Source organism: Mycteria americana, chromosome 6 (assembly GCF_035582795.1).
Source record: "Mycteria americana isolate JAX WOST 10 ecotype Jacksonville Zoo and Gardens chromosome 6, USCA_MyAme_1.0, whole genome shotgun sequence".
Taxonomy (NCBI): domain Eukaryota; kingdom Metazoa; phylum Chordata; class Aves; order Ciconiiformes; family Ciconiidae; genus Mycteria; species Mycteria americana.
Genome location: NC_134370.1, coordinates 24,334,505 through 24,348,300, shown reverse-complemented (window position 1 = coordinate 24,348,300; position 13,796 = coordinate 24,334,505). Strand labels below are relative to the sequence as shown.

The following is a 13,796-nucleotide window of genomic DNA, read 5'->3' as shown; positions in this document are numbered from 1 at the left end:
GCAAAATACAAGCCAGGTGAGGTGTAGTAGCTTGTAGCAAGGATGCTTGTAGCAAGAAAGAAATCGCTCTTATTTCCTCCATTGTGAACAACCCCCAGAGACACATACATGCAGATTTCTAAGTGGAGTGGACAGACCTTCAGGGACTGTAGCTCGTTTGCATCATGAATGGTCTTTGAGGGCAAGTCTATGACTGCCTGAAGAGCAGTAAGTCTCCACAAAAACCTGGAAACAACTTCAGTCTTGGTTCAGCAGGTGGATACATTCTGTAAGGAAAGTTTTGCAGAGAGCCTTCCCTTTGCAAGTGCAAGTACAAATAGCCGTTTTTTCAGCACTGATTTTGCTGTTTCCAATTTTCTGAGTGCAAAGGGGAGGAATGGATTGTGCATCCACCTGAGGTGATCTCAAACCACCTAAGTCCCTTTGTTGAAATCCCAAAGCAGCAGCATGTGCTATGGAATGGCTGCAAACCTTGAGAAGCGTCTTTCCTTGTAATTATCTTAAGCTTCCGGAAGGATGACTGCTCTGCAAATCAACACCTTATTTTCAGCATGGGGTGAGAAAGGGAAGCTCTTTCTGCTGTGATTACACTGGTGCAGTATGGAATGATGACATCTGCCACAATTGTGCAGCCTAGCCATGTTTGGGGGGGCATCTGCAGCCCTCAGGAAAACTAGTATCCTTCCTAGCTAAGCTCCTTGTCCCTCACTGCAGGTAACTTTGCCACATTAGCAGATCCCCATGGAATGAATGCTCTGTGATAAAATGGTCAGAAGTGAGATCCTGAGGGGACTGAGCAACTTTCATCCTCTCCTGAGCTAACACCGTCCCCCAGCACTGCCTGCAGCTCTCCTCTCCTCTCCTCTCCTCTCCTCTCCTCTCCTCTCCTCTCCTCTCCTCTCCTCTCCTCTCCTCTCCTCTCCTCTCCTCTCCTCTCCTCTCCTCTCCTCTCCTCTCCTCTCCTCTCCCTTCAGCAGGGCATAATTTTATAGCTCTTTCTGGAGAATGACAGGGTTGGACAAGGTGCTACACAGTTTTTTGACAAATTACTAGATGCAGGCAGTGAATAGATGTTTCATCTGTACTATCATGCTGGGAAAAAGACAATGGGAGTAAGGAAAAGGATGAAATGAAAGAAATCAAATTAGTCTATGGTTTGGGTATGTTCTTTTTTTTCTGTGCAAGGTTAGCACTGATTTCTGTCACTTGAACACTGATTCAAAGGGTGTCCCTACCTTCCTTAGGGCAGCTGAGTTTGGTTTTACTATTGAATCTTGTTCAGCCCCTGCCTTCCCTGCACGCAGGGCAGAGAACACAACGTTCCTCCCTGGGGCTTTACTGACCGCTGGGCTGGCAGAGCAGGCGGAAAATGATTATCCCACACTTTCATGCCAGTGTCCCAACAGGTGTTGGCTTTTCCAAGCAAGCCTGTCTAAGTGGATTCCTTCTGGCCTGGCTGATCAGTTGTGGAGGTCTGGGATTCTTGCTCAGGAGCAAATGCTCTTCTTCCTTGCTGGGCATGGGGCACAGGTAAGGGACTGCAGCAAGGGTGACAACATGCCTCCTGCTGTTGCAGGGTCGCCTCAGAGAGCAGTGGACAGCCCTACACACAGTGCTGCTGCAAGACACTCTGACTCTGTAGCTGGCACTGCAGGGCCCAGAGCAGAAGCAGCCTGGCTGTGCCTGCAGAGCACCTCTCCCATTGCACACATGGGTGCTAACAGTAGCAGTGGCTGCTTCCCAGACTCTCAGGGCCAGAGAGATTTCTTGCTCCTGGGAATTCTCCATATGGTAGGAGGAAGGTCTACAAAAAGCAGGGCTCCACCTTCAGGTGATAAGTAAATGGCAAAAATTCCCAGGAGCAAGGGCATGCCCTGTAAAAACGCTGTATGATACAGCCTGGGACTCTTGGCCACATGGTGCAGAAATAGGAAGTCCCAGGTCTGACCAGGAAACAGAGACCGTCTGTCAGAGTGGGGAGAGTTCCCTCCCCACACCTGCATGGACTTCTATTGTGTGTTTGCAGGGAAAGAGAAAACTGCACCTGGGTTTCTATCAGCAGTTCCTAAAGACACTATCAACAAAGGTAGGAAATAAAAAGAAGAGCAGGGGGTGACAGTGTGTTTCCTCATATGGGCACTAGAATACCTATAGCCATATCACTGTCCATCTTTGCCCACCCAGCCTCTTGCTGAGCTCTGAGTTTGCCTATTTTTGTCTCTTGCAGAGCTCCACCGCCACGAGAGCATCCAAGAGAAGAACGTGAAAGAAGCCAAAACCAAGTGCAGAACCATTGCATCCCTGCTGACAGATGCACCCAACCCCCACTCCAAGGGAGTGTTGATGTTCAAGAAGCGCAGGCAAAGGGCTAAGAAGTATACATTGGTAAGCTTTGGGAGTGTCGACGAAGACCGCTCCTACGAGGAAGAAGACGGAGTTTTTCCAACTAGTGAGTCTGAATTTGATGAGGAAGGTTTCTCTGATGCCCGAAGCCTAACTAATCACTCAGACTGGGACAACGTTTACCTGGACATTGAAAAAGCCAAGTCTGACTCTGAACAGAAGGAAGAGAAGCAAAAAGGTTTGAGTGAGGCCTCAGGTAAAGGAGCACGATTATTTGAGCAGCAGAGGGAACGGGCTGGGAAGTACACAGTCGAGAAAGTCCCATCGCAGAAGAGCCCCCAGCTTGCCCCAGCTGCCCAGCCACTCCAGGGCAAGGTGAACGGAGATATGCCTGTGCCACAGAAGGCAGACAGCCTGCCCCTCAGCATCCACCTGGAAGGTGTGCAAGTGCCCAGCAAACAGCCCGCCACCCTCCCCACTCAGCTCCTGGCTCCCCCTAGTCCCACTTTCTTCCCACCTCCCCCAAGCACCCCCGACCCCTTCTCTGCAAGCACAACGAGCATGTTCAACAGGTCTGCACGGCCCTTTACTCCTGGCTTTTCTGGCCAACGCCCAGCAACATCCTCTGTCATCTTCAGGCCATCTGCACCCAAAAAGCCTAGTGAAAGTCTGGGTGGGCAAAGCACAGTGGTTCCCCCTTTCTCGCCTCTAGCTCCAGGAACACCTGCCAATGCACCAGTGCCAACACACCGCGGTCCAGTCAGCTCCTCCACATCTCTGTATATTCCTGCACCAGGAAGGCCAGCACCACCACTGGAGTCGCAGCCAGGAGGGGGAGGAAGTGCTCCAGAGACTAAGCCTTCTGCCAACACTGCCCGGACATCCACCACCTCTATCTTTCTGTCAACTCCCTCAAAGCCAGGAGGGGACGTGGCCTCCGCAGCATCCCAGCCACGAGTCCCTGGAACAGCCTCTTCTTCTTTGTATATTAGTCCAGCACCATCACAGCACATGGTAAGCAGTTCCCCCATGCCAAAGCAGCCTTCTCCTGCCGTCTCACCAGCAATGCCACGACCTCCTTCTGAGCCCTTAACCTCCAGGGAGCAGAGGATTGCCGTGCCGGCTCCCCGCACAGGCATCTTGCAGGAGGCTCGCCGGCGGGGCAACAAGAAACCCATGTTCAGTAAGATTGAGGAGAAGAAGAAGAATTCACCCAACCCCGAGCTCCTGTCTCTGGTGCAGAACCTGGATGAGAAGCCAAAAGGTGACCACCCCGGGGCAGGCTTTGAGTCTGGGCCTGAGGAGGACTTCCTCAGCCTGGGTGCTGAGGCCTGCAACTTCATGCAGTCCTCTGGCCGCAAGTTCAAGACCCCACCTCCAGTGGCTCCTAAGCCTCAGCAGCAAGATGCTGGACTGGTAAATGGGGCTCCGGACATGCCTCAGCTTAAAGGCAACCTCAGCTTAAAGGCAAGGGGGCAGAGCTCTTTGCCAAACGCCAGAGCCGCATGGACAAATTTGTGGTGGAGACAACACCGAAGCCAGAGTCCAAGCCCAGGACCCCCTCTCCTTCCCCTTCTCTACCCTCATCCTGGAAATATTCACCCAACATCCGGGCTCCCCCTCCAATAGCTTACAACCCAATGCATTCCCCTTTCTATCCCCTGGCAGCCAGCAAATCTCAAGCTAGCAAAGCAGAGAGCAAAGTGAAAAAGGCACCTGGCCAGAAATCAGGGATCAAGGTCATTGATTTAATGCGCCACCAGCCCTATCAATTAAAGTCAGCCATGTTCTGTTTTGGGGATCCCCCAAGCCCCGGCATTCAGGAGTCTCCTGGTCAGCCAGCCCTGCAGGCTAGCTCATCCTTCACGGCAGCCAAGCAGGTCCCCGTGAAAACAGCCAAGACCCAGGAGATTCGTCGCTTCTCCACTCCGGCTCCCATGCCAGCCTCAAGCAGCCTGGCACCCACTGTGCTTGTGCCCCGCTCAGCCACCACGTTGGATGAGCCAGTGTGGAGAACAGAAATGGCCTCTTCTGCCCCCACTACACCGGCACCCTTCCAAGTGGAGCTCAGCCAGACCCCTAAGCCATACCAGAGCTCCCCAGAGCCCAGTCAGACGGGCCAGAGGCCTTCCCCAAACCCAGCCTCAGCCTCTCGGTTTCAGGTGGCCAGGCCCAAATTCTCAGCAGCAAGAACGGGGATGCAGGCCAATGTGTGGAGGCCGAGCTTTGGCCACCACTGAGGCAGGCACCCCTCCCATCCCGTCCGTGGCGCCGCAGAGGTAGTGCTTGTTTTGTCTTTCATGTCAGCTCAGTACATTGGGATGAGTGACACAAAATGAAGAAAAGAGAAAAAAAAATTATGCCCCTTCTGCACCACCCTCTTCCCCAGCCTCCCCTTGGTCTCAGATGGGCAGCTTCATGGCAAGGCTTACTGGCTGTGGCTACAGCAGGAGGAAGAATGTGGAGAGAGGGCACACGTGTGGTACACAGAGACTGGGAGCTTGCACACAGCAGCAAAATCCACCTCTGGAGGGGGTGACTGGCAGGGGCTGTCTCACATGAGGACATGTAGGCGGTAGTTGTTTTCCTTTCCCAAGGGCTTTGGAGTCACCCCTGAATGGAGGGAGATTGGGGGGCAAGAGCTTTCCAGGAAGAAAGGGTCAGAGGTGGGATTACAGTACAGAAGCCCTAGCTTCCCCATTAGACTGCTTTTCTCTGAGCCTGTCCATCTGTACACACACACCTGTGTGTGCACACACACATGCACACACATGCACACAGCAGCACTCAGCGGGAAGTGAAAATAGAAGTGGGGCTTTGCCTTGGACACTTCTCCCAGACTCCCCTCTGGAGGGGCATGGGAAAGGAGGCGAGAGAGCAGAGTGGGCAGGGGTGTTTACACATGCATGCATGGGCAGTGTGCCCTGCGCAGGAGGGTGGCCATGTGTGCCCGTTCGTCCAGTCACCAGGGCTAGGAGTAAACAGGAAAGTCATCCTAGCTGGTGCTAAACATGGCTATTAGGTCTGGGAGCAGTTTGCTGAAGAGGGGCATTGAATGGACTTGATGGGGCTATCACAAGCTGGAGAAACTGCAGAAGCAAGTATCAATTTTTGAGGATACACAAAGTCAAAGCTAAGCTCAGGCAGCGACTGGTTGGCTCAAGGAAGGTCCTGCAGCATTAGTCCCACTGGAACAGGATACAGATGCTTTAAGTACAAAGGCGGATTGCGTGGGAGAAGGTACAGTTGGCTTTAGAAGGAGACAGGATTGAATATGCATTTGCACATCATCTTTTTGTTTAGTTTAGGACAGAAGTGTGGCTAGATTGGCAATGGGTCATGACATAAAACTTGCTGAAAACCCTGTGATGAGCTGGAAAACGGAGCCCCTTTACAGATGCTCTCAGTGTGGAAGTGGAGGACAGGGAAACAGAAAGTCACAAGTAGAATTTCATACTAAGTGATTTAAGTATCCTTGGGGTCTATTTGGTAAGAACTGAAGTGCTCTGAGAGTCCCAGAGGATCTGTCCTCTCACACACACAGAGCTCAGTTTGCTGGCGATGCTGAGGAAACAGGACTGGTTATTCCTTGAATGTCCCAGGCTAGCCTCAGACTTAATCCCTACACTAAAGGCATACAAGAGGAAAGAATTCCCTTTCCCAAGGAAGAATTCAGGATATTAGTAGGGACTGTGCATGTGTGTGTGCATGTCATTTGTGCTCTGGTTTGCACACACCTCTGCCATTTGCTTTCCGCCTGCGCTCCCCCTTTTGCAGCAGCCGCTTTTACAGTGTGATCCCACAAGTACACCAAGAAAGTATTGCTCCTGAAGCACTGGCTCCCCAACACAGCAGATGCCCCAGCTGCAGGGAAGGGGCCTGCCACCTCTTCCTGGGAAAGGGTTGCCCAGCCTTTTGCTAGACTCTCAGGAATGAGTACTGGAGGAAGGATGAGGGTCTTATAGCCCTGCTTGAGACATGTCTGCATCTCATTAGACTTTCTCCTCTCCTTCAAGCAGAAGCCATTCTCTGACTGGACTGAGCACAAACTTTGGATGTACAAAACTGTAGGTTCTGGGGAGATAAAAAGGAGTGTAAAATGGGGCTGATGCCAAGTCTGTAAGCAGTGCAGCTACTGTGGTTTCACACTAAGTCCAAGCCAACCTTCCTTGGTGCAGCTGGAGCTTACGATATGTAGCTCTTTTCCTGAAAGCTGGGGGCTCTACTTTTTCTTGGAGGCTCTAAAGTGCTTCTCTGTGAGCACCTGGAGATTTTGCATGTATGCTGTCCCAAAAAGAAGAAGAGGGCTGGAGAACCTAGCTAGCAGCTCTAGTCCCGGACAACCTTGGGAGGGAGAGAATGAGAGAAAAGGAAAAGTAATACACAATCCTGCCTTTGAATCCTTCACACTCTGGCTGGGCTTGTTCTGCAGGCCTGTGTTTGCAGTGCACATTCCTGGGGGCCCTGAAACATAGAATAAGCATGCCGGGGAGGGAGGAGGACAGCACTTAGGCCTCACTTGGCAGACTATCAATCAGCCATGGGAGAGGACAGAGAGAAAAACTTTGGGAATGACTTGAGTTAATGAGCAAAGGGGTGGCTGAGCCAGAAGAGGTGCTGCACCGGGTTGTATGACATAGGAGCAGCCGACCTGAAGTGATGAGGTGATTGTACGTGTTCCTGGAAAGCCCCAGAGGGGAGGTCTTAGGACAAGTCATCACCACAGAGTTAATTCATATCACCAGAATTCACTTAGCTCTGGTGAAGGGGAGCAGCCATGCTACAAAACCTAACTTGGACGATTGCTTTCTCACTCATCTTGTGCTGCATTGCATTGCCAATGTTTCTGGAAAAAAATCCTGTGTGCTGTAGCAAGCTGAATCTCTGTGATTCTTCCCAAAGATGGAAGGAGGAATCTTCTACTTTTCTAGGAAAGCTGTGGGAAGGAACTCAAGGACTAGCAGTGCTCCAAAAGCTTCATCTCTAGTCTCCTTGTGGAGTGCTGTCTGTCACTGGCTAGTGGTTTTAGCCACTAGCCTTAGACAGACAAGCTAGCCCAGGTTGAAAGCATTACTGAACTCAGGTGTAGAGTGGGGTTGTGTGGACCAGAGAAAGGGTGCTCAAGATAATTCTGCAGTGAAGAAATAACCTCAGAAATTCTGAATCTTACTCCAGTGTCCCTTTCCCTCAGGCCCCTAAAGGTAAGTGCTCTCAGGGCCTGAGTGTGTCGGGAAATTCATTTTGCCACGGGAAAAAAAGAGAGGTCTGGCCTTAGTATGTAAGGGAGATTGCATGTGGTTAGTATTTCAGTGGTTCCACTCCAGATTTCTGGGAGACACTGACACAAGCCAAGGAGTGATGGCCAAACACTGTTGAATGTTACATGTCAGGACCCAAGTGAGTGGAATAACTGCATTTGGCCCATCATTTCTGATAATGTAATGGGCAGGAAATGAAAAAAAGTTAGGTCCGATTGGAGAACAAATATTAAACATCAGAGCAAGGCAAAGAACCAGGAGGCTGGGGATCCTGCATTTCACTTCTAACATCCTTGGTTCAAAGCAAAGCCAAAGTAGTTTGATGGATCTCAGCCCCTCCCGATCTTTTCTGGATCCTATCCTATCCTATGACACAGGACTTGATCTGCAGAAGCAGAGGGTGTTGCAGAGGAGGCCTACAGTGCTTGTGGCATATCTCAAATAAAGCCTGTGGCTGCAAGTAGCATGAGATGAGAAATAGTACTGAGATGCATCTGCTAAGCTGTAAGGAAGAAACCTGCACTACTGCTGGCTTCAAGCAGCTCTGCTAGTGTCTGCTCATGAAAATATTGTGGCTGACCTGTTACAGGTCACAGATGAGGTTATGAGGAATAATTTTGAACCATATAAGTTTGTCTTGAGCCTCTCCAAATTTCTAATTCCTTAGCTGTTGAACAAGCACAGACATAAACAGTTGTTTGACAAGTTTTAGCTCCCACCTGCTAAGTTATAAGCTGCAGTGGTAGGCCAAACCCCAGTGTCCCCTTGTTAAGCATTTGAAGATGTCTGCATGGGCTCTGATTTAAAACTGCCTATCATCCCTCCTCTCTAGTGTGCTGCAGGTTACACATTGCAGCTATGGCAGTTCTGGGGGTTTATCTTTACTTCAGAAGTATCAGTCCTTTCCCTCTGAATATATGGGAACACTTGCCAGAGATAACCTCAAGATCCTGCAGCAGCTAGGAGGAAGAATCTCAGAAGAGACTGGTGTGATGAGGAGTCACGGATCACCAGACATGAGCACAGTGCAAGCCAAGATTGTCCCTCGGAAAGAATATGCTCCCTTTCTGCTATAATATGCAGCATCCCCTACCAGTCCCCCTTCCTAGAAGAGACTTGTCAGTGCTCTGAAAATGGGAGCCCAGCAGCAATGCTCTGGTGGAAGATGTGACCCCAGAAGAAGAACGGAGTTGGCATCTTTGTTTATGGAAATACTTTTTTCCTTTGCTGTTTTGTCTTTTTTTTTTTTTTTCCAATTTACAGTCACTTTCTATTTGTTTGTGCAGAAGAATAAACTTGTGATATGCACTTTACATGTGGCATTTTGTCACCTTCTTTGCTTGACACCCAGGAGGAACTGCCATGTGTACAGCACATGCAGGTAGCACTACCAACAAACTACTAAGGCCAAGAGAATATAAGGAGTCCAAAAAAGGATGGGCTATCTCAGCAACAAAAACACCTAAGTTGGACTTAAAGCCCCTATACATTAAAAAAGCCCCATGCAAGCAAAAACTTAAGTGAGATCCAAAACTTTGGTACTACAGGCTATAAAACACTCACTTACTGACAGGGTAAAGAAATTTATGGGCCAGCCCCAGCTGGCCTGCCCCAGCCCTGCCCCTCAGCCTGCTCTAACCTAAACCCTACCCTCTGCTTGTAAATCTGGTATCAACGGAAGTTTGTCAGCTCTGGTAAATCCAAATATAAACTCACATTGAACAATTCAACTTAATATTAACAAGAGATCAGAAAACCAAATCAGTCAGAAAACCAAATATATCCCATTGTATCCTCAGGTGCCAAGCCTAATCCTAACCCAATTAATGTTAGTCTACTCAATTTCTGGGTCCTGAGGAGTTCATTGCATTCAGTTTAGACAAGCATTAGCAAGTTGCCTTTCCCAGACGCGTATCACTCACAGACAGCAATTCCTGAGCACTGCAGGAGACGCTGGGGTCAGCTGTAGGATTAGACTGCAGACTCTGGACACTTGTCCAGGTATCATTTTGTGGATGTTTTTCTGATTAATTGCAAGGAGGGGTCCCTTATGCAGTGGTCTGGAGGTGAGTCTTGGGACTATCCAGCATATTTCTGATGAACAGGAAATGCACAAAGGGGCAGCGATGTTTGCTGACGCCAAACCTGAGCTTCCGTCCAACCAGAAGCACAGCTCCCAAAGAAATAAGTCTACAGATGCACAGGCTGCAGATTAGGACTGCATCTTGTTTTGCTTAATAAAGCTGACATAGTAGGATTATGAGCTACTCCAGATGGTTTGACACATCAGTTGCTGTGTCCAGGGCTCTGATTAAATTCCCTGTTAATCTCTACAACCTTCTCAAGTGAGAGTCATTTCTTCTCACAGCAGATCATGTCAGGAGCCAGACAAACAGACTTTCAAAGGTGGAATGAGAGCCAGCCCTGAGGTTACTGGCCCAAAGCAAAGCCGAAGGATTACTGAACAGCTATGCAGCAGACTAGGGATGAACTTGGACTACAGTGCGCTACCCAGCGAGTAGTTTAAAACCAGAAGATAGTAAGGTGCCTAGTGGGGATATCTACCCCCAAAAATCATACCCGATGGAAGGAGAAGTGTCCAGCAAAGAGCACAGCAGGACAAGTATGTGGCCTGTAGGAAGAATAAGGGTATTCCCAGGCAGTTCAGACCTATAGCCTCAACGGCCACTAGATGTTGCCACTGTTCTTCTCTCAGTTAGGGTTTTGGCATTCACCTGATGTGGTGTTAAGTCTGGAGGATTTAAAATCTTAGGAAATCCTTTCTTCCTAATCTGTCCTCTTTTGGCGTTCATATACGGTGTTGCTCAGTCCCACATACCAGAGGAGAAGGCCAGCCTCATACCGGGGAGTTCTGGCAGCAAGAGGCTTGCTGCAGCTTGGAGGGGATTCCTGGGTGGTAGCATGTGGGGCACGCAGGCAAACAGGCTGCCCAGCAAGTAACACACCATGGGCATGCCAGCTATTTTAACACACACTCCAGCTCTGTAATCAAATCCTACATATTTCTGTCCCTGTCCTACATCTCATCGTGCACTTAGTGGCAAGAGGGAGCCTGGCATTAACTGTGTAGTGCTACAAACTACTGACAAGTCTTCCTGATGTCTGTGTAAAAGTGGAAGAGATTAAGCATATATGAAATATTTTAAAATAACAAACATTATATATGTTGTATTTCAAAATAAAAAACAGCCAGAAAAAAAAGCCAAATCAAGAGTTTTGCAACTTTTTTTTGGAACAGATTGAATCATGTTGAAATCCACTGCTTATGAATACTTTCAGCACAGATCAGTCCTGGGCTCCAGGGAAAAAGGGGAGGAGGGTCAAGGTTTAATTCTCTATCTTTGGAAAAGTAAAATGGTGACGGCCATTTGCCAGACTGATGCTGTTTGCCAGATTTCCGCATTATCAAATTGTGCTCAGGAGACAGCCCTGCTGATGACACCTGTCTTAGCTACTGCTTATGTCCATCTAGCACTGTGTAACAAGGCAGATCTCATCTGCTGCTCTTGAAATTATTTTGCAGACATCAACAATTTGAAGTTAGACCATTTGAAATTAGGTGCACAAGAACGCAGTGCAAAAATATATTAATTTTGAAGATACAAATCCGAGAAAGCAAAGCTATGTGCAGGCTGTTCCTATACGGCCACTTAAGCAAAGGGTATATTTGGAAAGAGGGAGGTCATCACAGTGAGATACAGACAGTTCCTTGTATGATTAAAAACTCCTCCCTGGAGTGCTGAAATGTCCTACAGGCAGCACATGTACTACCCCACTGACCTAAGTGGAAACTCCATGTACTCAAGCAAAGATTGAATTTAGCCACCAAACCTCACCACACTCCAGGTAACACCCCCCCCAACCAAAACTAAAACAGCTCATCAAGCAAGGTTTGTAATGATTTAAAACCTTGAGCATTGACTAGCATGTGTGGGTAAGAGCCCTACATAACTTCTTATCTATGCTAAGTTCATTGTATTACTTATGGCAGAGATATCAGATTGGTACAATATTGCCAGTGGAAAAAGCCACTGAGCTGCTGAACCTGGCACCATGGCAGGGCACAAATGAAGTCTCTGCTAGACCCACCACTGGCATTTCTAGACTAGTGAACTAGACATTTCTATCTCTCAGGAAAAACTGTGCATAGAGAGGAGAAAGGAGCAGGATTTAGTTCTCAGCCTGGTAACTGAAAATGGAGACATATAATTTTATTTGAAAGAGTAGGAGGTGAGAATCTCAGTTAAAGATGTGCCTTGGTGCATAAGTGTCAGACGCAAGACTGCTTTATCCAAATCGCCCTATAAATCCTGGTGCCATACTAATAGGATAAATCCTCTCTTAGATTCCTTCTGGGTTCAAAGCTCTGGTCCTGTGCAGTACACTCCAGCTGCACTCTTAGGTCCTGTGTCCCACCCGGTGTATGTATATATGCACATGCAGATGAAAATAGCCTCTGGAGGATCAGGGTTGCAAGCACAGAATGGGACTTCACATAGCACTGAATGAAGGCTATGGATCATCTTTCAAAGTGGAGGTGGCCAAGGTCTCTTCAGAATTTGAGCCTGATGACAGCCACAGACATGAGAGCACTGAAAAACCTGGACAAGAGGGTGGTCTAAACCTTGGATTTTGCTACTGGAGTTTCTGAGGAGTCCTTGGTCTCTTAGGTTCATTGGAACCTAAATACTACCCACCAGCATCTAGGGAATGAAGGAATCTCCTCATTTGATCATTTCAGCTTCCAGATACTATTTCTGAGCCCTGGATAAAGATCCTGCCCTGTACTCTCTACTCCTAGCTTACTTTCCTTCATATGCTTCTTCAACCTGTCTCGTTTCCAGTTCCTCACCACCCTGCGTACTTCTCACACGAGACTTTGACTTGGCGTACAAATGCTTTGTTCCCATCAGACCATGGTTTCCATCAGTCCTTGAAGCTGGACTTCGAGGTCCTTGGCCTCTTATCTCTTATATTCTAACCCTGCTTGCCTCTTGCTCTTTGGGCTGGGGATCCACAGAGGAGTCTTGTCTCCTGGAGCTGGCTCACCCTGAATTGCTGTCAGTGCCTTGTTCCTGGTCCTAATTGCTGGGCACGCCTGCTCATATCCTGAGTGAGAACCTCACACACCATGCTAGACATGCCTTCTCTTCATCTCCTTGCCATTGCTTTTCCCTAGTCTCTCTCGAGTTTTATAAGAGGGCTCACATCTGTTTCCTGCTCACCTCCAATTACCAGCTAGCCATGGGGCACTCTCCTCCCTTCCAGCCTGCTCAGCTCTGCTCTTCCCTGCAGCTGCCTGCTGGAGCAGCTCTGAACCCCTGGGGTGGGAGGAAGCAGAGGAGCAGCAGGTCATGCTCGTGGCAGAGAAGAGCAACCACATACTTCCCTGCTACATCATCTTTTGGAGCTACACCATGCCTCAAAATCCAGCGGGTTTCCACATGATATCCATCTGGCCCAAACTGTTCCCCTAAGGTGTAATTTGTGCTCAGGAAGGCACAGGAGATGACTGGAGAAATAATACAGCAGCTGTAAATTGGTCTGAAAACAGCTGCTGGAAGTAGAGAGGAGGCAGAGTTTAGCATCGCTCTAGTGACTGCAAGAAGGTGTCATATCATGGTAGCTACATTTCTCAGCTTCCCACCCCATAATATAAATCACATTCACTTCTTAGATGATTATCAAAATGGAGCTAGAAACTTCTTAAAATTAAGAGGTAACTGTACCTCATGCCTTTGGGAATGGAGAGGCAAAGGGCTGCTGATTTTAAGCAACATAGCAGCACATTGATAAATGCACTTGATAAATAGGGTTTAGAATGCAGGGAACCTGAACAGGATAGCAGCATCTCAAAGAGCACAACTGGACTTCACAGAAAGCACTGGGCACTCTGGGCAAACGCCCAGCATGGTGCTAAACCAATCCAAGAGAAATAAATGTGGTGAAAAAATAGTCCTCTTTGTACAACCTGCAGTGAGCAGGCTTGGCCAACACCAAGAGACCTGCTCTTCTGTGGCCAGCTGCACTTGTGCCGAGTGGGTGTGAATTGTGGACAGATGGTCAGTTGTGATAGTAGTATTTGACACCCTCCAGCTTTGTGCGGATGTAAATGCCTTCACCAGATGTGAAGCTCTGTGATGGTGCCCAGAGCAGGCAGTGGGTGTTTACAGT

At 48.7% G+C, this 13,796-nt stretch overlaps 1 protein-coding gene across 1 annotated transcript in view; it reads left to right on the top strand.

Moving 5' to 3' along the window:
* The window catches only part of SYNPO2L (synaptopodin 2 like), a 42,126-nt gene extending 33,212 nt beyond the window's left edge, over positions 1–8,914 (top strand). Inside the window, 2 exon segments of the mRNA XM_075505103.1 lie at positions 2,228–3,795; positions 3,798–8,914. Of these exon segments, the coding sequence (XP_075361218.1) occupies positions 2,228–3,795; positions 3,798–4,583 (2,354 nt within the window). The 3' untranslated portion in view covers positions 4,584–8,914.
* Positions 8,915–13,796: the final 4,882 nt, after the last annotated feature.